The sequence below is a fragment of the Anabas testudineus genome, chromosome 5 (assembly GCF_900324465.2).
Source record: "Anabas testudineus chromosome 5, fAnaTes1.2, whole genome shotgun sequence".
Lineage (NCBI taxonomy): Eukaryota > Metazoa > Chordata > Actinopteri > Anabantiformes > Anabantidae > Anabas > Anabas testudineus.
Window position 1 is genome coordinate 354,970 of NC_046614.1, and position 24,993 is coordinate 379,962.

General features: G+C 42.7%; 1 protein-coding gene and 1 non-coding gene across 2 annotated transcripts; both read left to right on the plus strand.

Annotated features, from left to right (window-relative positions):
- The first annotated feature begins 1,767 nt into the window (after nt 1-1,767).
- Nucleotides 1,768-24,993, plus strand: wnt4 (wingless-type MMTV integration site family, member 4). The gene is made up of 6 exons (XM_026344711.2): nt 1,768-2,427; nt 17,489-17,570; nt 21,277-21,430; nt 21,738-21,869; nt 22,139-22,281; nt 23,091-24,993. The coding sequence occupies exons 1-6, from the start codon at nt 2,351-2,353 to the stop codon at nt 23,559-23,561; spliced, it is 1,059 nt and encodes a 352-aa protein (XP_026200496.1). The 5' UTR covers nt 1,768-2,350; the 3' UTR covers nt 23,562-24,993.
- Nucleotides 9,085-9,157, plus strand: trnav-aac. The gene has a single exon. It is a non-coding gene; the product is annotated as a tRNA-Val (tRNA).

Consider the following 24,993-nt stretch of genomic DNA (forward strand, 5'->3'; position numbering starts at 1 on the left):
ATTTCTCTTAAGCTTAAAAAAACATCACATTCCACTGTGTCTGACAGCAGAAGACAGTTTACTGTCTGGCCTGTATCAACTCTTCATCGGTGCTACACATAATTCAACCATGTTGTTTAAGGTTGCACAATTCTACCAAATGCAAATGATCATGTTTGTATGTTTGGAAGGGTTTCTCCACCAGAATTCACTCTAACTTAGCATGAAGCTCTGCGGGTTTGAACACAATTTGGCAGCACAGCAGAAGTCAGCATCTTGGTGGGGTTAACCAAACATAACATATTAATATATCTGTTTTCATCTGCTTTGCTCTGGTCTCTTAGTTTCAACATTTCAATGTGTGACATTTTCTTTCTATTTATTTATTTTTTCTACGAGATTAAGTATATATATATATATATATATATATATATATATATATATATATATATATATATATTCTGTGTTCTAATGTACTCCTATGTTTTATACACATTTGTGCAATTAGTATTTTACATTACATTATTAGAAAATCTAATATAACAAATATCAATATGTCATATCTCATATGTGCTCCTTTTTCAATCAGTAAATGCTAATCAAAATATATTACGCTAATAGGCAGTAATATAAATATATAATCAACACATTATGACAGAGTTACAATTGCAAGGAGATGTTTGTTGTTATTTTCTAACCCTAACCCTAATAAAGGCCTATCTTATGTTTCTAATTTGATTTTACACAGTAAATTAGATTAATAAGAATATACAGACATTAGTAATAAAAACCATTAAGTTTCACCGAACGATTTTGAATATGGTACTGTATGTTGTTTTCTAATACTGCATGTTATGCGTGTGTGTGCTTTATATATGTATTTCAGTTTAAATGTTACTCTCATTGTACCTTAAAGAACATCATTCATTCTGCTTTTACTTACTTTACACACTGTGCAGGGTCCAACCTAATCCACTAACATATTTCTTATGGCAGCGGCGTTTTAAATAGAAATCCTCTATATGTTTGTGCATGTTTTTATACACCTCTCCCCATAATTCAGCCTGACATATTTGGAAATTTCGGGATCTTCACTTCTGTTAAAAATAAAATCCTGTGGCTTCGAAAAATTTATGGTGATGGGTGAGGGCGGTGTTGATTTCTCTACAATAAAGAATAATCCAAATCAAACGTGTGTTTTCATTGTACTGCTTGTATTGTGTAAGTAGTCACAACCTTCAACCCTCCGCCCTCGGCCTCGCTCTTCGTCTTCGCCAGGACCAGGTGAGTCATATAGAGTCCCTGTGAGGCCAGCGCGGCTGCTTCACCTTATTATCCTCCTACACCGTTTTCATCAATCAACAGTGTGTAGCTGACGTTTGTCGTATTATTGGGATTTGCTGGTTTCAAATGCAGACATTTTGCAGCCAAGCTTTAAATAGCCTGTTGACCGCAGAATATTTGGTTGAGTGTGTGACAGGGAGAGTGAGGTGCTGCCAAGAAGTGTGTGCGGTTTGAGGAGTGTGTGTGTGTTGGAGAGTGGAGGGTGGCTGGGGAGGGCATTAGTGAATGGCTGTGCTATTGCATCCTCCCGGGAGACCTCTAAAACACATACACAGTCCCATCCACACACACACACACACACACTGTACCTTTAGCAGCGCAATAAACCCGCCTCCTTTATCCCCAAAAAACTCCCATCACGCAGCCATACCTCTATATCCTCGCGCCGCCCCTCAACTAAAGTCAGCACACACACTCTGTCCTCTGCCAGACTCACCGAGAGAAGGTGCTGTGCGCGGAGGGACTGTGCGTACTTACGCTCACAGTGTGTGTGCATGCGTCGGGAGAAAGTTGGGAGAGCCTGCGGCGCGCTGACAGGACAGCCCCCGCTTATCTGAGAGCGGGACCCGGCATCGATTGATAAGCCCTCAGTGAGGAGGAGGAGGAGGAAGAGTCGCCTCACAACTCGGTCGTTTGGCTTTTATTTCACTGCCTCTCCACGCGCTCTACACCGGCTGGCATTAACGCGCGGCTGCGAATGAAAGCAAACAAGTTGATTAGGAAGAAGAAGGGTCCGATTCAGTCCGAGAAGCTCCAGAGTTTGAACCGTATTTTTTTTTAGCATCCCTGGCTTTCCCCTCTCCCCGTCCCTTCTGAGCGCGGAGTGACAGAGGGAGGGACGGGAGAACCGGGCGGACGGACCTTGAAGCTGTGCGTCACCCCCGGTGGATGAACCACTGGATGCGGGACGATGGATTAACGTCCTCTACGGACCGCGTTGCTGTTTTCACTCTGCGCCACCTCTATCCCCCGTTCACCTCGGGATTATTTCAGCTCTCACCCACCCTCCCGCTGCCTCCCTCTCGAGATGACCGAGGAATATGTTGTGCGGTGCGTCCTGATGCTCTGCTGTGTGCTGCTCTCGGCCAACGCGAGTAACTGGCTGTAAGTTGGACTCTTTAAATCCTGGTCCTGGCTTTAGAGAGTGGACCACATCTCTCACTCTTTCTCACCACCGCTCTCACCAGTCACCTGTCCTGCTCCTATCCTTCCTCATCTTCACATCACCTTCATCTATCCCCGTTTCTCTCAGGCGCGCAGGTTAATTGTTAACCACTGTAACCATCTACATACACAAACACACACGCACACGTTCTCTCCCCCAGACTTAATAACTTACCAACACTGTTTCACCACGCAAAGATATTTAGAAGAAAAAAAAAGTCACCCACGAATGAAAAAGCACATGTTCTTTATGGAAAGGTGCAGGTTTCCATAAAAGCTGTAAGTTCATATTCTTTATTGAAAATAACACAAAAAAGAAGTTTTATGTACCAGACTAATGTATTTAATGGCAGGTGGAAGTGAGCAATAATTCTAACACATTGCCTGAGAGGAAAAAAAGGTTTATAAAGCCAGTGTCAGATGTAGGAAACCTTCACTTTGATATCACTCAACCACATATTGCATGAGAGAAGCTGTTCTGAGGAAGCCAGAACAGAAGTTTTTGTTAGTAACAAGGAGAATTACAATTAAGTAAAAATGTATAAAAGGTAATGTGCTTGTAAATTAAAATAAAAAGAACAGCTGAAAGTCCTTAAGGAAACGTGAGGAAAGCGGTAAAACCTCTGCTCTGCAGCCTTTAAAAGATTTTTAAAACTCCTACACTTGCGTTTAGTCAGTGCCGAAGGCAAAGACAAAGAAAATCCGCTGATTAAATTGAAATAACGCTGATTAAGTTCATATTAAGCAACCTTGGGACAGTTCAGCTGCGTTTGAGCTGATGAACGCTTTAAAAATATGTCACATTGTTGTAATAAGACAAGTCACAGCCAAATAGGGAGATGCTAATGCTGTATAGTACATCTACTCCTGATCTTCAAAATTCTTTGAAGATCCGGAATAATCATGAAAAGCCAACGACAAGCCCACATAGAAACATCACATTATTGAGCTGTTCCTTTAATATTGTTGGGATGTTTGCAGTCAGACCACGGGGGTCCAGTTAAATCCCCGTGGAGAATAACACACACACGAGTGTGCGAGTGTGTATCTGAACAGCACAGTGCCACCTCCTCCAGGGGCCGGTCGGTTGGGTCGCATGTGTGTGCCTGCTCTCCCCGGCAGCTTGTGAGAGGTGGTTAGGTGGGTTTCTGCATTCCTCTACTCCATTTTCCACTGCCACTCATTCCTCTTAACCAATTTTTTTTTCCAGTTTTCCCTTCCACAGCATGAAGGGTTTGGTAGTTATCAGTGTCTGACACAGTTCCCTACTTTTACAATCCTCCTGTTAAACTGTAGTGCCAACTTTCATATTTACACTATCTTCCTACATGAATATCTATTATTCCAAATGTGCTGCAGATAGTCTAACTGATATTGTTGACAGATTCATCAGCAGGAGTCAAATTAAAGCCTTGCCAAACAGCACTGCCTACCTTGAACTCCGTCACTGAGTGCAGGCTAATTGTGCTGTTTGGGGCTAAAGGCGTGGTGACAGCAGCGCTAGAGCAGGCATGTACAGGCAGGCTGCCGAGCTGCCAGCCTGCTCCATGGGATCACTCTGTTGAGCAAAGCAGTGTGGGGCTGTGCGGACTCTGTGTGAGCCCTCAACACCTCAACTACAAACACCCAAGGTTCAATGTCCACGTCCGCACAGCAGCAGGTACACCCCGAGCTGTGAGATGAGTTAGCATCCTGGTGGTTGTGGCCGTATGCATCCTAGTGTAAATGCACGTACAGAGCAGGGCATTTCCATCTCAGCAACTGGTTCATGTAATGTGACTTTCATGGACTGTCTATGCTGCGAGCACACTGACTGCACACACGCCAATTACACTGTACACCTCAGCCTCAGTCCTCCTGTCCTTCGTGCTTTTTATTTGACGTTTTTACATCATTCAGTCAAAGACCACAAAGCAAAGAAGCTCTTCTTCTTGCTGTCAGGAGTTTGCAACCATATCTTCTAGTGCACATTTGTGGAACGTGTTTATGTACAATTGTGTAGTGTGACTAATCTGAGGGCTGGCAAAAACCATGACAAGGCCTCTTTTGGATCAACTTGTAATAGCCAGTAGCATTAGATGGTAATACTAATAATGACAATAATGATAATTTGACCTCATGTTTCTACAACAATGATGTGTGCTTACTGACAAGCATTTACAATCTACATAGATCAGTTCTACTACTCAGTTGTGGGATCAGGAATGAGATGTGACTCATCAGAAGGTTTTACTGGTTGTGTTTTTATTATATGTTAATGAAAATATGATAACTGAGGCTGTCAGACGCAGCCATCCCAAATGTCTCTACACAGTAGAGGATTACTGCATAACAAGTTCAGTATTCAGAAAGCACAGTATCAATAAAACGCAGCATTCAGATGAGTTCACTTTTTGCACATTTCAGATTTCTTTATTGACTCAATAAATGTTTTTATTAAATATGTGTGCAGATTCATGTGCGTGTAAAACTAAATTTACTACACAAAAAAATAGAATAGAATAGAATAAACCTTTATTGTCATTGCACATAGGGAGTACAATAAAATAGTGAAGCTGTCTACTGACAGCTGAATACTTCCTGACGTAACAGCTCATATCATGTTTTAACCATGCCACTTATCTTCTAGACCAACAAAACTAAAGAAGCATTCACATAATATTCTTAACCTGTATTAAACTAATAAGTTAAATGTCACAGCTCTTGAGATTTTTCACCCGCACCCACAAGCTGTTGATACAACACACAGTAAGCTGGTTAACGCCAAACATCGCACTGTACGAAACAGTGTGTTTTTAATCTAATGCTGCCATGTGCAGTGGATGAGGTGTCGGGTCATAAAGACGTGCGGGCTTTGCAAACAGACTGAGACAAAACCAGAAACAGAACAAAAAATAAGAGATGGACATGCAGTATGAGGTCAGTACAGCTTAAAGGGGCATTACGCTGACTCAAACAGTTGAATAACTCTGAAGAGACACATTTTAAAATTATGATGGTTATAATGGAAGCAGCAGGAGACAAGATATTCTGATTTACTCCCTTGTCTGAATCATGCTCAGATTTACAACAGGTTTCAAGCATAGACTTTTTGTGACCATGTAATAATATTAATAATTTAATCAATTAATCAAACCATTTAGATTAATTAGAAATGCATCCCATGGTTTTTTTTTAATATATATATTATTGTTTTACCCTGGTATAAAACAGTAAGAATGATTGGGGTTTGGGAAATGTTAGGTGAGTATATTTCTGCCATTTTCTGGACCAACAATTTGTTTATAAAAACATAATAATCTCCTGATGAATGAGAAACATTTTGACTTTGATTCATAGCAACACACAGTTTGCTGAACCTCTGTGGCTGCTGAATCACGTTTGGTGAGCTGCCTCCGATCAATGACTTTAATGCTACTTTTTCATTAGTGTGTCCCTCCTCGCCCTCCTCCTCTTCTTCTCCTCTTCCTCCTCTTGGCTCTTGCCCTGCACTAACTGGTTCTGCTGCACCTGCATGCTGTGTGTGCATGTGTGTGCGTGTATGATTATTTTCTTATGATTTATGAATGCTCAGCAGTAGCACATACTGAGTAATTACCACTCTGACTGCAGAACATAGGCTCCACTTACAGTGTCACGCAGTGCACAGCTGAACATCGTGTTGGCCGTGTGAGAAAGCAGAAAGGTTGTGTGAATTAATGAAGTTAATTAGTGAATTAACAATCATGTAGAACATAGGTGTTACATTTAATGTTGTATGGTACAAGTCTACTGGAAACAGAACATAGTGGCTCTTTGCTCCAACTTCCACAGAAAGTGTTAATTTGCTTTGCAAATATGGTCATAAACCAAAACTTTAGACAAATAAAGGCATTGGGGACCTGGATGGCTTTGTCATTACATGTTAGTATTTCTCTGTCAGTCATTAGGTTTTCACCCTGTAATACTAGTCCATTCAATAGTTGTTGAGCTATTTCAGTGTTATTCCTGACAGCTACTGGATGGATTTAGTCCAGATTTTCATTGTTTCTAGAGGATGGATCATCATCACTCAGTCATTCTTGTGATGTCTTAATCAATTTGTTAATGTGTATCTTAGTATGCCTAATTCTAAATGAGTTTGAAATATAACAAACCTCCACCACTGACCTAAGAAAATACAACCACAGTGGTTGTAAATAATTATTCTCACCACTACTGTAGCAAAAGAAGGATTATGTCTGGCTTGCATCTAAAGACAAGACAAAAAGAGAGCGGCCTTTCTCAGTTTCATTTGTTTTTTTAGTTAAACAATCCTTAATCTGTTCTGGAGAAAGGACTGTAATCCTCATTTATTTGCTCAGAAAAGTGCGTCCCCTTTAAACCTGGAAAGTGTTTGCTTTTTAAACACTTCACTTTCTGTAGGGAACAGAGGGTTCAAGTTTGTATGCCATGTTCCTCTGTCAACATGAAGCAAAAGATATGACAACAAAGCAACAAGAGTAAGAGAACGGGAGTATATGCGGTGGCTAAATGTTCTGGATCGGGCAGAATATTTGTGATTTCAAAATTTTGTTGTTGCTGTTTCAACCAACCATGGCGAGGTGCTAAAGAGATGGCAGCTGATGGGTAACCAGAGGAAGCAGAGACCTTGGCATTGTGGTACATGCTGGCGCCTCACACTTCACACAGTCTCACACATGTGAATGTGGTAAAGCTGTGGCTTGTTATTTCGAGTCCTCTTGTCACCAGGGTGTGTACAATTATCGTGCCACGCTTGGAGCCACGGGGAAGCACTCATGACCAGATTACATCCAGGGTAGTTCTGGGCTGATGAGGAAACACCAGGGTCGCTGAAAGACGAGAGAGAGAGAGAGGTGGGACACAGGAGAGACTGTTCTCTCTGAGTGTGAACAGCTAAATGCATCTCTGGATGTACACTTCTTATATTCATAATCAGTCAAATAGGAACAGAGTCATGGTACACATGACATAAAAGTTCACTATGACTTACACTTTAAAAGACAGCACCTCATCTCTGGTGCCATTGGCATTGGAATTCCATTAATTCTGCTGTTCAGGGGTAAACACTTAATGCAAGAAGACATTTTGGAGCATAAGCAACATTCAAGCATATTTAAAATAGCATTCTTTAGATTCTTTATTTTGATTTATATAGAAATCTAAAGATTTTTAAGGAAGGGACTCTTCTAATCTCGTACACAGAGAGTTCTTTATACATAAAAACTTATGTACAACACACAGTTTACACACGTGTGTTAACTGTGTAAACAGTAAGCAGGAGCGGTAAAATGGTGCAAGTCCAAACGTGCCCACTGTGCATGAATGATTTCAACTTCACAAGGAAGCTTATCTTCAGTATCTAAAGTGAATGTGAAAATAAAAATTCCTCTTCTGTGTTTGGGATTTTAAGAAGTGACATTGTCAGTATGCAAATCATAGATCAAATGATAGAATCTTTTTTTTCTCTTACATTTCTCACTTTAAAGAATCAGTTCACTTCATTTAATGTGAAGAACTTGGAGCTGCAGCCATTGACGTCAAATGCTTTCAGAGGTTTTTATTTATTCTAAGGTATATAGGGACTGAATTCAATACTACCTACACCTACACTGCCCATCCAAAAAAAAGTCACACACTACAACAATATTTTGTTGGACCACCTTTATCTTTGGTTACAGCACGCATTAACCGTTTCAATAAGCTTCTGTGATGTAATCTATCCCCGTCCAGAGTTGCATTAATTTTTCACTAGGATCTTGTATTGATGATGGGAGAGTTGGACCGCTGAGCAAAGTCTTCTCCAGCACATCCCAAAGATTAAGGAGGTTAAAGGTCTGGACTCTGTGGTGGCCAATCCATGGTGAAAATGATGTGTCATGCTCCCTGAACCACTCTTTCACAATTTGAGCCTGATGAATCCTGGTAGTCATCTTGGAATATGCCTGTGTAATCAGGGAAGAAAAAATCCACTGATGGAATAATTTGGTCATTCAGTATATTCAGGTAGTCAGCTGACCTCATTCTTTGGACAAATAATGTTGCTGAACCTGGACCTGAACAACTGCAGCAACCCCAGATCATAGCACTGCCTCCACAGGCTTGTACAGTAGGTACTAGACATGATGGGTGCATCACTTCACCTGCCTCTCTTCTTACCCTGATGTGCTCATCAGTCTGGAACAGGGGAAATCTGGACTCATCAGACCACATGACCTTCTTCCATTGGACAGTTCTTAACCCAGTTTTAGTAGTTTCAACAATCTCCTTATGTTTTCTTTACTTGATTCATGCCAATAATTTGACACTTCTGAAACATCTTTTCCACGACCACATATTGTCTTCAGACATGGTTGTTTAAGAAATGAGAAGCTACTCACTGCATCAGTTAGGGTTAAATAACTTGTTGCTAGCTGAAAAAAATATCATCTATGCAGTAATTATCCAATGGGAGGCTCTTATGCAAAGCAACTTACAAGGGCAGGCAGGGTAAGTGTAAGGAGGTCCCTCTACTGGAGGTAGGCCACAGCTGGGATTCAAACTCCAGTCTCCCACATAGAAGGCAGAGATCTTGCCACTACACTAACCAGCCACTGGGTTTCTGTAGTGTAGTGGTCATCACGTTCGCCTAACATGCAAAAGGTCCCTGGTTTGACACCAGGTAGAAACAAAACAAAAACTTAATTTAACAAGTTCTCACATCATTTCAAGACCTCAAGTCAGAACAGGTCTGAAAATGAAAACTACACATTCTAAGCTGCATGATTTTAAAATTAGTAAAACTTACATATTCACATCAAGTTAACAAGAAAAGCTCAGTTGATTACACTTAATTCCTGCATTATGTTTTGTAGTGGAGAAGAACCTAACCTGGAAATATGGGGAGACTTTGGCTGCGTCATGCCTTTTAGCCCAACGTCAGAGGCCCTATTTGAAGCACTGATACATGTTTTATAAAAAATAGTCAACGTCTGATTCTCAATTCATCCTGAGACCTCGCCTGGCCCATTTCAGCATGTTCTAGACATGTCCTTGAATGGATGATTGGTTTGACAGGGATATATAGACTTGTTTGTTCATAGGCTGATATGATCATGCATGCCTTCCATCTTTTCCTGGCAAACGCAACAGCACCAAAAGCATCCCATTTGGTGGTATCACACACTTTGAACCAGTTCTCTTTGCTGTTGGGTTGGTTGGCTAAACAACAAGCTGACTTGACCTAAAATCAGAAACAGTCTCAGGTACACAGCACAGGAGCCAGCTAAAGCCAAGTCCTGCATTTAGAAACAATCAGCTGTTCGCAGCTATTGTTCCCCAAGAGCTACAGACCTCCAACGTGGCTGCCTGAGTTTCTGTTCTGTCACCTGAAAGACGACAGAACACAGGACAAAACATCAGAGGACATACATATCAAAACAAGCTGAAGAGATGAGGCACTGACACATAGTCACACAAATTATTTGCTTTGTGGCCTTTTTGGGGCTGCGGCACTAACACCAGACAGGAGGTTAATTTCATGGCTTTTATTGCCACTTTTCCCAAATATGTGTGAAAGTGTGTGTGTGTGTGTCTATGTGTGTGTGTGTGCGTGTGCGTGTGCGTGTGTGTGTGTGTGTGTGTGTGTGTGCGTGTGTGTGTGTTAGGGTTGTGGTGTTGGCAGAGCATGTTATTTTTAGGGGGAAATGAGCTCTAGTGGAGCCAGCAGCTTATAAATAAACCCAGACACACGCGTGGGCACACACACACACACACACACACACACACACACACACACACACAATACTGCTCAGTAGACATGTTAATTGAAGTCTTCAGGTACTTCACATTTTCACCTCTCCCCTTTAACAGTATCACTTCACCGTTCCCTGCTTTTGTAACACTTCTCTTTCCTCCACTTTTGTCTTAAAACAATTGCCTTTGACCTTTTTCCATTTTCTTTCCGCTCACATCCTCCCTCCGTCTTATCTTTCATTCTTTCCACTGAAGGTACTGTCTCCCTCCAACATTTATATTGTTTTGTCACTGAACGCATAAGAGCACAGCTATTTTGAGTGTTATGACTCAAAATTAGATCCACCTAGTCTGACAGTACAATAAGCCTCACATCCACCCATCGTTATCACCACCAACACCACCACCCTAAGGTTCCTGAACCAACAACTGGGTGACATTAGCTTTTTATGGTTTTTGTTCCCAAATCTTAGATTATCTTTATATTTCCTTGTAAAGACATAAGCTTGATGAGTCATAAGTTAACATAAAACCAGTGACACCCGTTCAAGGCCAAAAAGACACCATTCAAATGGGATGATTCTGCAAATTCTTAATTACATCCATTGGCTATATTTCAAACTCCCACTTGACAGCACTTTCACATTTGATTTACCCACACCAATGGATTTTACATTGATAAGTAATGCACTAGGGTGAAATAATATGGCATGGAATTGAGCCACGCTATCTTGGTCTTCAGACGTTTGCAACATTGTCAATTATTTTTAAGTTTTTATGTTTTTTAACATAAAAATAAGTTAAATTAACTTAGAAAAGGATCACCTGCTACCTTAAAAATGCAGTTTTACTGAGCAAAGGCTTAAAAGTCAAGTTCAGTTTCCTTTTATGAGTCGTGAAAATAAAAAAACATAGCTGAGTTAACTGAATTTGTCTAAACAGGTTCAGCTTATTCAAGATGTGAAGTTAACTCTGTTTAGTCACATGGACAGTCATGTGACTAAACAGATTAAAGACAAAACTCTGCACTGTGTTGAAATTGGCAGTATCTCCTAAAACTTATGGTCCAAACTGATCACTCTGATAGAGCGAACCTAATCATATTGTGATCATGTTATGATGCAGTGTTTTTGTTTTTTTGTTTTTTTAATGATTGAATAAAGCGCTGCATCTGTTAGCAGAAAGCAAATAGCAAGCAGGGGGGTGGAGGATGTACAGTGCAAGACACTGTCAAACTGCAGTTCAACTCCTGAGTCCAGTGTCTGGTTGGGTTCAAATAACAGAACGCCGTGGTTGAGTTTAGAGAAAGATTTTGTTTTGGTTAAGTTTACAGTAAAAAACATCTTATGTCTGCAGCAACCGTTAAGTTCACACCACAGTGAAGTTACAAACTTCAAGTGTGCTCCTCAACCCCGAAAAGTTAGTCTAGTTGTAATTACGTTTCCTGCAAAGGTGAATTAGTGATTGAAACAGGGTTAATGGCACAGGGCATAGGGCTGAACATAACATACTGTAGAGCTGATGTACTTGTGGTCGGTTAATACGCCTCACTTATGGTGGCTGAGTTGTTGATTGGAGTGTTAACACACATCTGTCAGCCAGTCAGATTGTTTTATAGAGTAGAGGAACTGATTGGAAAGTGGCTGTAAACCCACACCACACCTACAGGGTTAGCCTTACATTTTTCCAGTCAGTCTAATATAATAGTCACATGTCAAACGACTGTACAGTGAGAGAATGATCAGTTATCTTGCATATACTGTACTGTTTAAAAATACACCCATATTCAGCCTCTCTCTTTTCTGAAATTGTAAATGGAAATTAAATTTATAGAGAGCATTTTTTTTTTTCAGAATTGTAATTTCAACTACCAAATGGAGCTGGTGTCTTCCAGGCAATGATGTCCAGAGGTCAGCAGCAGGTGCTCACTGACAGGTTGAGAGCTCAGAGCTCTGCAGGGTTTCTGTTTTTCCCCAGCTTCTCCCTTTTCTTCTTCCTTCTTCCTTCTCCTTTCAACTTGTCTCAGCTTAACTCGTGAGAAAACGTGATCAAGACAAGTGTCTTGCGACAGCTCTGGGGTACAGCAGGAAGTGACGCCAACAGGAGCATGTTGTGCTTTTTGGCCTGTTGTCTTAAGCACCAGCAAGTATTCAGAAGTAGAATTCAAAACTCTAACTTATACTAATTTAATTTTACTTATTATCTTAAACCTGCCTGTTAGAAGCAGTGCTTTATTCACACTAACATGGAGTGAACAAAGCCTGAGAAAACAGAGATCTTCTTGTGAGGATAATCTTTCTTCAGGGCATTGAACATGTTAAGGATCTAAAAGTGTTCAGCATACTGTCAGATGGCAAACTGAGAGAAGAGTGCCCTCTACAGGTTTCTGTATGTTTGACATACTGGATGCGTCCACTGCAGAGGGGACAGCGAGGGTTAGATCAGGTCACTCTCGTCACTACAAGCATTTTGCATCTCTGCAGCCGCTTAACTGGCACTAATGACAGTAAGAGCATTTTGTTTTTGTGAGTCTGTGAAGCTGAGCTCTTCAGCTCTTTAAAGCTTCATTCTCTTCATTCATTCTGCACTTTATGTGCCTAAAACTACTGTAAAGAGAAAATCCACATTTCTTGTGCAAAGGCTTCAGTAGAAAACAACTTCTTAGCCTCTTGCTTGAAGCTCCTTTCCCTGCATTTGCTGTCTATGCTAAATTTACCTGTCACTGTGCCTCTGCTGTGTGCTCGGCACTGGAAAGGCAAACATGGGGATATTTTCATATAAATACACACGAGATGATGGAGGGGCAGAAAGTGTGCTGCGCTTTTCTGTCACTTACTGCAGCACATTACTGTCATGCAGCTGTGACCATCTTCTAGTCACTCCTGCTCAGTGCACTCTTTTCATTTCCAATGTCACCAAATGCTTATTTTAGTTACTGCAACGTGTTCTCAACTCAACATGCATAAAAACCTCTTTCCATGTTAGATTTTATTTCCTGTCCACAGATAACAACCTGCGTCATAAGTTCAGAATTATCTCTTATTTTCAGTTTCAGCCTCCCATCAGGCCGTGGGGGGCTCTGGGTGGGAGGCATGGAGCATTCCACCTTGGGCTGTGGTGCGTTCACAGGCCCGCTTTGTGTTTGTCTTCCATTACACATTGCAGCCTTCCCAATTCCACTGGCTCCACTGGGCTTAGGCCCCAGGGATTTAATCACACAACCACCAGAGACACGAGAGTTACGGAGGGGAATGAGGATGAGATGAGAGGGATGAAGGTGTGCGTGCGTGTTGCTCTGTCCTTCTACGGGCTGACTTCTCCGTCTCCTTGTTGAGGTGCTTTCTTAACCTTGTCTGAGTGAACGTTACACACAGCAGAGCGAACAGATAAAGCGAGGAGGTGCCTGAAAACGCTCACACGCACCCGCTCAAGGCCTGCGCCGAACTTTTCCCACGCATGTTTACACAAACACCCACATACACACATCCAGAAAGTCACCTGAATAACAGCTTATCCAATGTTTATTAAATGTTTCCATGTTCCATGTTATTAAATGTTGTACATGTCAGGCCAGCGGGACGCCATCCAGCTGTTTGTGTCTGATGTCGCCTTGTGTTTTCTCCATGGGTTGTTTTTTATGTCTGATGCTCTCCCAGCTGGATACCTCGACCCAAATGTAGCACTCTGCCCAAGGCTATGCTAATCAACAGAGAGGGATCAAACACCACACATGGCTTTGATGAAAGCCTTGCAACTGCAGTGGAGCAGGGCTGAGCTGAGCTGGACTCAATCCACAGGGCATCAGGGGGTGAGAGGGTGCAGAACCTGTTAATGGGAAGACAAAAAAAAACCCACAGGAAGCAGGGGGCAAACAGTGGGGTACAGGGTTACCCAAACGCTTTATATTTACTGCAGTTAAATGCAGATAATATTCATTTGGAACATTTCATCAGCATCATCTTACCACCACATTTTCGTATCAGTTTGAAGGGTGGCACTTTCCCAGACCTTCCCAGTTTGTTAAAAGTGGCAGTGTGTCACTTGTAAAAGAAGAAATTACACATACAAATGACTATTAAAGTTCATAATTAGCTTGAAAATCTACTTGATTGATCCCCATGGGGAATTTGATGGTGCTACAACAGGGTTTTGGTGTCTTGTCCCAGGAACCCACAGCAACAACAGGGTTCTTTGATATCAGCCCATCAACTTCACCACAGCAGACCCACTAATACTGGCTAATGTTAACAAATTAGACATAGCTATCTAAATGACATCAGCTAGCTCCATGACTCTACTTCTACTGTGTAAGATTTTTGTCCACTGGGGGCAGCAGAAACAAGTTGTGAATGCAACACTTCATAATCATTAGCATCATATCACTCATTTGAAGTTTTGGGCCAAATGATGAACAGTTCCCTCTTTTCCAGCTCTGTTTTTGGTCACTACCATCTCTTTTTAACTGCCAAATGCTTCACTGTATTCCCAGCAAATCTCCATTCTACAATTGAAAATCTAGATTATGGTAGCATTTGGGCGGCAGTAGCTCAGTTGGCATCTATGAACCCCAGGATTATAGGAGGAGGAGGTTTGATACCCAGGCCCTCATGGCTACTTGTAGTAGCACCAACATGTACTGTCTGGCAGCTATCCTACCACTATTTCCCCAAGGGGATCAATCAGTTATGTCATTATTATAATGTGTTGATGCCCCCTCTCTGTTAGGGTCTGTCAGTGTTGTCAGTGTCTGTATTTAGATCTGGGGTCTTACTGTGCTCAGCTGTCTTTTTTAAATGCACATTGTGTTCAGGTAGGTTTTCCTCAGGTCACGTTTAACCTTCTCTCCAGCTATACTACTGAGCATGTGTTGTAGCCTTGCTTATATCTTTCTAAAATTGTAATAGTCTTGGTGTAATGAGCCCTGTGGGAAAAGCTGTAAAAACAGCACTGACATTCTCTACCCTTGTTTTTATGGACAATGTGTTAGCAAACACTTGTTTATTTACCCAAGCAGTAGACATGGAGCAGAATCAGCATACGTACATGTTTTTAGCTTAGCATTTATTATTGTGTTTCAGTTCACCTGATGTCCAACAATGTCTCTCTCCTTTTAGCTCTGTCTTTGGTCTCCACCACTTCATGAGCGAGATATTTCATGCTCATATAGTGCCCCACTATATTCGAGTAGTTCTATAACTGAGCTTGTTTGCTGACAGCATACATTAGGGTAATCAGAACTAGTCATATTTCTTGCAAACCACAAAGAGCTGAAGGTAACCACATCAACATCTTGGTTGCTTTATCCAGTGCTAGAAATACTGGATCTGTGCAGCTTTAATGAAACGGTTGGAAGTTATTGTGGCTGGAAAGTGAAGTGGTAAGATTGCCACTCTCTATGCAGGAGACTGGGGTTTGAATCCCGGCTGTGGCCTTACACTGTCTGAATGTAATATGTAAAGTTGTTGACATGAAAACATTGCAGCCAAGGATGGGGCCTTGGTGGTGCTTCAACTTAATGAGAAAGTGAGGTCACCCTCCAGGGTGGATGTGAGCGGATGTGGCTGAGGTGTGGTGGAGTGGCAGAGAGCAGGGGTTATCATAGTGATGAGTGCTAAATAGTGACACTGTCTGGGTGGAAAGAGAAGGAGAAGGCCATCAAAGAGACAGAGAGAAAGTGAAAGACAATTTATCTAGAGTGTTGAGAAGAGCAGATGAGAGGAGGAGAGGAGTTTGTGTTTAACTTGTCTTTCTGGAAGGATGATGGTCCAATTATGCCACAACATTTCAATCAGTTAATCATAACACACTAATGCAAAAGCTATAGCACCATGCTGGTCTAAAACATTGGTAGAATGACTTTATGTTGTACATTATGGCTTTGCCAATAATCTGACAGCAGAATTCTCTGCAGACTAGATTTGGGCCACAGCCTGATTGAGACAGGCAAACAGGGCTTTACAGAGGTATGTGTGGTCTTGGGAACTCATAACACGAGACTCAGAAAAAAAACAAGACTGAAAAACCTGAAGGAAAAGCATGTCTACTTATATAGAAGAGTGGCCTAAAAGTTCATTTTGTTTGACTTTTCTTTGAGGGTCAACATTTTTACACTCACATTCACACTCTTGCAAAGCGTAGGTTTTTGAGTCTACGTCTTTTGAGGTATTTGAGCCACAATGATACCAACCCTGGCAATCTATTTGGCAAGACTTCAGGAAGCTGTGCCCAGTCCCTACGCCCAGTGGGTAGTCGCCAAGATATAGTTTGAGTTGATGTAACTCCGCCTTAATCAACAAATTGTTACTTTTACACATTCTTTTCCATCCCAGTTAAACCACCAAGACACATCAGGTTAATTATCAAATTTTACAGATGTTGGCACTTCCGGTCTTTATGCTAAGCTAGGCTAAATGCTTCCTGCTCCAGGTGTGCATTGGAAAGTGTTGAATGTGTGCACAAGTTTTACAAAACAGTGTGTAGGCTGCAAAAAGAAACAACTGCAAACACGTGTTGAAATTTTATAGTTTATTCTAATTAATTAAACACTACAAATGTGTACAAAATACAAATTCTTTTTGCATTGTACAGAGACTTCTTGGAAATGTTGTTTTCAATAGAACAATTATCGCATCAAGTAAAACCAAACTGGAAATAAGGGACATTTGTTTTATACAAACTCAATTTTTTAGACACAACATGTATTTAAATGACATATTAGGGCACTTTGAGCAGCGTAGACAATACATAATCAGGGCTGCTCCCTCTGTGGGAGACCCACTTTCAGCTTATGAGAAAGCCTATTTCTGTAAGGTGCAGCTGGGCGATGAGATATGAAACTGAAGTGAGTCGAGGTGGATGTGTGAGGGTTAGGGCATCCAGAGCGATGCCGTTTTCTCACACATCTTAGATTGTGTGTGTGTGTCTGTGTAGATATCTCCCTGACCTGTCTGGCCTGGAGGTGGTGTGTATGATAAGCCACTTTCCCTCTTCTCAGTGTCCTCACAGTCAGATATTTATCCAAAACATTCCCACAACGTCATGGGAACCAATCCCCCCTACACCTGCCTCATCTGAATGGTGTTGTTCAGTTCTGCCATGTCTGGTCTGAAAGGGAACCTAAACTGTGATAATAACTGACCCACTGTGACACGGCTCATGCATCCATCACAGACTGTTACACTTTAACCTTCAAATTCAGATCATGTCATCATTTCAATTTCATGACAACAACAACTAAAGCCGCCCTGTTGTGTTTGTGTTTTTTCAGGTACCTGGCCAAGCTGTCATCAGTGGGAAGCATCAGGGATGAGGAGACGTGTGAGAGGTTACGAGGCCTCATCCAGAGACAGGTACACACCTCATTCAAAAATAATGAGCCCATAATTATAACTCCACGTAGGTGGCTCCTTTCACAAAGTGAAAATTAAACACTTAAACACAAATCAGTGGAAGTCCTTGAAGTACCTGTAGAGATTTACTAAATAAACTGATTAAACAAGCAGAAACTTTGTTTAGTTATCACTTTGAGTCATTTTGAAACAGACACGGGCTTGTGTATGAAATGTTGGAATATATATATATATATATATATATATATTGGTGAGAAATCTAGCCATAGGGGTTGCAAGCCAGTGACTTCTGTGCCGGTCCCAAGCCCGGATAAATAGAGAGGGTTGCGTCAGGAAGGGCATCCGGCGTAAAAATTGCCAAAATAACCATGCGAATCATTCACAAGACTTTCATACCGGATCGGTCGAGGCCCGGGTTAACAACGACCGCCACCGATGCTGTTAACCTACAGGGTGCCGGTGGAAATTTGACTACTGTTGGTCGAAGAAAGAGGGGAGGCAGAAGAGTTCGTGGTCAGAGAGAGAAGGGAAAAGGCAGGAACATAGATTTGAGAATAGGGACTCTTAACGTTGGTACAATGACAGGGAAAGGCAGAGAGCTGGCAGACATGATGGAGAGAAGGAAGGTAGATGTTCTGTGTGTGCAGGAGACAAGGTGGAAGGGCAGCAAGGCACGTAGTATCGGAGGAGGATACAAACTGTTCTACCATGGTGTTGATAGGAAGAGAAACGGGGTAGGAGTGATCCTGAAGGGGGAGTTTGTGAACAATGTTCTAGAGGTGAAAAGAGTCTCAGACGGAGCGATGAGCCTAAAGCTAGAAATTGAAGGGGTGATGGTGAATGTAGTCAGTGGGTATGCGCCACAGGTTGACTGTGAGTTAGAAGAGAAGGAGAGATTCTGGAGTGAGTTTGATGAGGTCATAGAGAGTATCCCCAGAGGACAGAGAGTTGTTGTTGGAGCAGACTTCAATGGGCATGTTGGTGAGGGCAACAGAGGTGATGAGGAGGTGATGGGCAGGTTTGGTGTGAAGGAAAGGAATCTGGAAGGACAGATGGTGGTGGACTTTGCTAAGAGGATGGAAATGGCTGTAGTCAACACTTACTTCCAGAAGCGAGAGGAACATAGAGTGACATACAGAAGTGGAGGTAGGAGTACGCAGGTGGACTACATCCTATGTAGACGAGGTCATTTGAGAGAGGTTAGTGACTGCAAAGTGGTGGTAGGAGAGAGTGTAGCCAGACAGCACCGCATGGTGGTGTGTAAGATGACTCTGGAGGTCAGGAAGAAGAAAAGAGGGAAGTCAGAGAAGAAGACCAAGTGGTGGAAGCTAAAGAATGAAGAAACTTGTGAGGAATTCAGGCAGAAGTTGAGACAGGTTCTGAGTGGTCAGGATGAGCTTCCAGATGACTGGGAAACCACAGCAGAAGTTATCAGGGAAACAGGTAGGAAGGTGCTAGGTGTGTCATCTGGAAAGAGGAAAGAAGGTAAAGACACTTGGTGGTGGAATGAGGAAGTACAGGAATGCGTCCAGAGGAAGAAGTTAGCTAGAAGGAAGTGGGATGAAGAAAGGACTGAGGAAAGTAGACAGGAGTACAAGGAAGCGCAGCGTAGAGTGAAGAGGGAGGTGGCAAAGGCCAAACAGAAAGCTTACGATGAGCTGTATGACAGGTTAGACACAAAGGAAGGAGAGAAGGACTTGTACAGGCTAGCCAGACAGAGAGATAGAGATGGGAAGGATGTGCAACAGGTAAGGGTGATTAAGGACAGAGATGGAAAGGTGCTAACAACCCAGGAGAGTGTGCAGAAAAGATGGAAGGAGTATTTTGAGGATCTGATGAATGAGGAAAATGACAGGGAAAGAAGGGAGGAAGATGTGGATGTTGTGGAGCAGGAAATAGCAGAGATTGGAAAGGATGAGGTTAGGAAGGCTCTGAAAAGGATGAAGAGTGGAAAGGCTGTTGGTCCTGATGACGTACCTGTGGAGGTGTGGAAGTGCTTAGGAGAGGCAGCAGTGGAGTTTCTAACCAGTTTGTTCAATAGGATTCTAGAGAGTGAGAAGATGCCTGAGGAATGGAGGAGAAGTGTTCTGGTTCCGATCTTTAAGAACAAGGGTGACACGCAGAACTGCAGCAACTATAGAGGAATAAAGTTGATGAGCCACACAATGAAGCTGTGGGAAAGAGTAGTGGAAGCCAGGCTTAGGAAGAAGGTGGAGATTTGTGAGCAGCAGTATGGTTTCATGCCCCGTAAGAGCACCACTGATGCCATTTTTGCTTTGAGAATGTTGATGGAAAGGTACAGAGATGGTCAGAAGGAGCTGCATTGTGTCTTTGTAGATTTAGAGAAGGCGTATGACAGGGTGCCGAGGGAGGAGCTGTGGTACTGTATGAGGTCGTCGGGAGTGGCAGAGAAGTACGTCAGACTAGTTCAGGACATGTATGAGAGAAGTATGACGGTGGTGAGATGTGCTGTAGGTCAGACAGAGGAGTTCAAGGTGGAGGTGGGACTACACCAAGGATCAGCTTTGAGTCCCTTCTTGTTTGCTATGTTGATGGACAGGCTGACAGATGAGGTCAGACAGGGATCTCCCTGGACAATGATGTTTGCGGATGACATTGTAATTTACAGTGAGAGTAGAGAGCAGGTAGAGGAACAGCTGGAGAGGTGGAGGTTTGCTCTGGAAAGAAGAGGCATGAAGGTCAGTCGTAGTAAGACAGAATACATGTGTCTAAACGAGAGGGATCAGGGTAGAAATGTTAGGTTACAGGGGGCTGAGGTGAAGAAGGTGCAGGAGTTTAAGTACTTGGGGTCAACAGTTCAGTGTGATGGGGAGTGTGGAAAAGAGGTGAAGAGGAGAGTGCAGGCAGGTTGGAGCGGGTGGAGGAAAGTGTCAGGAGTGTTGTGTGACAGAAGAGTGTCAGCAAGACTCAAAGGAAAGGTGTACAAGACAGTGGTGAGACCAGCTCTGCTCTATGGGTTAGAGACGGTAGCAGTGAGAAAGAGACAAGAGGCTGAGATGGAGGTAGCAGAGATGAAGATGTTGAGGTTCTCCTTAGGAGTGACCAGGTTAGACAGAATAAGGAACGAGTACATCAGAGGGACGGCTCACGTTGCCTGTGTTAGCGACAAAGTCAGAGAGGCCAGACTGAGATGGTTCGGACATGTTCAGAGGCAGAGGAGGGATAGTGAGTATATTGGTAGAAGGATGTTGGAGATGGAGCTGCCAGGCAGGAGGGCAAGAGGACGACCAAAGAGGAGATATATGGATGTCCTAACAGAGGACATGAGGTTGGCTAGTGTTAGGGTAGAAGATGCCCATGATAGAGTTAGGTGGAGAAGGATGATTCGCTGTGGCGACCCCTGATGGGAAAAGCCGAAAGAGAAGAAGATATATATATTGGTGAGACTGAGTGAAAACCATTATTCTTAGTTAATGATGAGGGCGTGAGCCACTTGTTTATGTAGATGATATGTCACTCTATCTTATTTGATATTATAGTTGTGTATAGACCAGCCAAAGCAAGTGCAGCATTAAATTCATAAATACTCAGTGAGGAAGAAACTAATCAAAATATACACTATATCCTAAAACAAACTATGACTGACTAAATTGGTACCACAATGAATTTGACACATTAATACATTTAGTGTCTTTACTGTGTCTGTGACTGACATACTGTAGCTCCTGTGTGTCTCTGTGTTCAGGTTCAGATCTGTAAGCGCAGTGTGGAGGTGATGGATGCAGTGCGTCGTGGTGCCCAGCTGGCCATAGATGAGTGCCAGTTCCAGTTTCGCAACCGCCGATGGAACTGCTCCACTCTGGAGTCCATGCCTGTGTTTGGCAAAGTGGTCACCCAAGGTAAGATAATAAACCTGCATCAGCACCCAGAGGAGACGCTGATATGATGGGCAATAGTAGAGCAAGTGAATGTATTTGATATCACTTTAAAACTGCGTCCAAAGCTTGTTTCCATTTGTACTGGATTCACCCCCTGCATATTAACATCTGATCTCTTTCAGTTGGACTTATATTCTGTTTATCTGTATACATGGTGTTTTTTGTTTGTTTGTCTGTTTGTTTGTTTTTTTGCAATCGGTAGCTAATTCCAGTCACAAGATGAAACTATATTTTATGGTGTGTGTGTGTGTGTGTGTGTGTGTGTTAGGCACCCGTGAGGCAGCCTTTGTGTATGCCATCTCAGCAGCCAGTGTGGCGTTTGCGGTCACACGGGCCTGCAGCAGTGGAGAGCTGGAAAAATGTGGTTGCGACCACAATGTCCATGGAACCAGTCCAGAGGGTAGGTCTCTCTCTCACACACAAACACACACACACATGCAAACCAAACCAGCGGATCTTGTACATTACAATGCAGTAATTAAGAAAATATTTCAAACTTAACATTTAAAATGCTTTTTATACATTTATTATTATTAGTTATAAATACGTTTTGCATTCTGTGTTAAAATACAGTAAATGCTTCAAATTATTGTTTCAGTGTGATGTTCATGCGATGACACAGCCATACAGACAACAATGTCCTATTTCTATTTGAATATCTTGTCACAGGGTTCCAGTGGTCGGGCTGTAGTGATAACATTGCATATGGAGTAGCCTTTTCTCAGTCCTTTGTGGATGTGAGGGAGAGGAGTAAGGGCCAGTCATCCAGTCGGGCTCTCATGAACCTGCATAACAATGAGGCTGGCAGAAAGGTAATTCACTTCTAAAATCTATTTGTAAAATATCTGTTTGTGTTTTTGTTGAATAGAATTAGAGCACTTTGAGCATAGGTAAAGTATCAAAGATTTCAAGCTAGGGGGCCAACTCATGCTTTCTGTGGAGGGTGTTGAAATTCCCCATGAGCGTCACACTTACCTCGTCCATGGGGGGCGTGCCTCTCAATTATTGAAACTGCGTGCAACTCCTCATGTTGGTGATTGGCACAAGTACTTCCTTCTTTGCCTTTAACAATATAGCCAACATATTAATAAGGAGCAAAAAGGTTTTAGAATTATAACTTTTCGTCTGCTTTCTTCTTCTACAGCATCCAAGTTATTTGAGACACAGTGAAGGTGGACAGGTCATCAGTCTAATATGGGGCAGACACATAGAGACAGATAGACATTCACACCTATGGGCAATTTAGAGTCACCAATTAACCTTCTAACATGCATGTCTTTGTATGGGAGAGAGGAAGCCGGGGAGAACTCCACACAGATGGTGTAGAGACAGGTCCTTCTTGCTGTGAAGCGACAGTGCTAACCACTACACACAGCTGCCCACTTAGAAGTCCTTTAGTATTAAATTACAAGACTGTCAAATCTCTGAATCCTGGCCAGAGAGGTCAGTGAAAATTAAGTTGCACCTTTTCAGAACTCTAAAAACACTGAGCTCAGAACACTCTTCAGGCAGTCAGAGCTTGAGACGTGAATGTTGGCCTCCCCATCAACTAGTTATCGAATATATTGACCTTATTTCATAGTCTGTCATCTAATCAAAAGGTTCTTCTTCATGTCTGCAGGCCATCCTGTCCCACATGCATGTGGAGTGCAAATGTCATGGTGTGTCAGGTTCCTGCGAGGTAAAGACCTGCTGGAAAGCCATGCCACCCTTCCGCAAGGTGGGCAACATCATTAAGGAGAAATTTGACGGTGCTACTGAGGTCGAGCAGCGCAAGATAGGCACCACCAAAGTCCTGGTTCCTCGCAACTCCCAGTTCAAACCTCATACAGACGAAGACCTGGTCTATCTGGACCCCAGTCCAGATTTCTGCGACTATGATCCGCGCACGCCGGGTATGCTGGGTACGGTGGGCCGCCAGTGTAACAGAACGTCAAAGGCCATCGATGGCTGCGAGTTGATGTGCTGTGGCCGTGGTTTTCAGACGCAGGAAGTGGAGGTGGTGGACAGGTGCAGCTGCAAGTTCCACTGGTGCTGTTATGTCAAATGCAAACAGTGCCACAAAACGGTGGAGATGCACAATTGCCGGTGATGGGAGATGGGGGGGCATGGAGGGCACTGCTGATGAACAAAACAAACGCCCCACTCTCCTGCTAAGTTACCCAGACGGGGGGGGAGCAAGGAGGACTTGTGAAGCTCCCTCTTCCCCTGCTTAAAACCGCCCCACCCTTCTACTACTGGTCAGTGAAAACAGACTAAGTGGCTGATAGGTCAAAGGTCACCCTATTCATTTTAATGCCACCATTACAGATATCAGTAGTCATGCACAGGATTTCCTACACAGCTACAGAGGCAGTTTGTTTCTTCTCAAGTAGAGAGCATCTTTCGCGCCCTGTCTCTCTCCCTCACTGTCATATTTAGTTTGTCATTGATGCTTCTTATTTTTGTAATGTTTAACTTATTGGTTGAGACTGAGAGGACACGGGGGGTATGAATCTAGAGGGAGGGGACGGACAAATGGAGATAAAAGACAATTTGGACACACGGGTGGGCAATTTGGTGGGTGGAATTAATGGGTTGAGGGGGGTTTAAGAGGAGGGTTATTTGCCTTCTGTCCTTGCTGCTGCCGCTGCTGCTGCTGGATTTAAAAAAGGGAGACACCGATACTGTCAGAGGACAGACATGAACAACATACGGGGAACGCATCACAGGTGGACTTTCTGTGATTTGCTTTCTAAGCATATGCGGCAGTTGCCGTTGATTCTTTTATTTTGCCCCCTGCAATGCCCTGATGCTGCTCCACTCACACACACTCACTGTCTTTCTGTCAGAGGATGATGATGGACAGATCAAAACCACTGTCAGCTTCTTCCTATCTTTTCTGTAGGCATGTATCACTGGCAGGTGATGGTCAATAGACACACACACTCAACAGACTCCAAAACTCCAAAACCATGCTTGTATTCATCCACAGCTGCTACCTGCAAACCTTCTATTGAAACTGTTTCCAGATCACATTTTAAAATAATCTGTCACCATCAAAGTATCATTGTGAACATGTTGCTTGATAATTTGGAGTATTGTTGAGCTCAGTGTCCTCCTGCATGTCGCTATCTGCCAAATGCTAGTGTTTCTGTAAACACACAGAGACATGCATGTCCTGGCAAATACACATAATGTAAAGACACAAACACACAAAGGGGTCTATCAGAGGTTTGCCAAGCATGTTCACCATGCATGACTGAAGCACTTTCTCTCCAAGCGCACATAGAGCCTTCGCCCCACAGCAACAAACTTCCAACCACACAATCAGCTATCCCTATTCCTCTCTCTCTTACACACACAGAGTTTCCCATGCCACTGTCTTGTTATCCTGTACCACCACCATAAAGCCAAGCTTTCCTATAATAACGTGCTGTCATTATAGAGACATACTGTAGATCTGTAAAGACTTATACACTGAAGAAGACTATACTGCCTATGAATGTATGTTAATATGGAATATATGCTGTGTCAAAAAATGA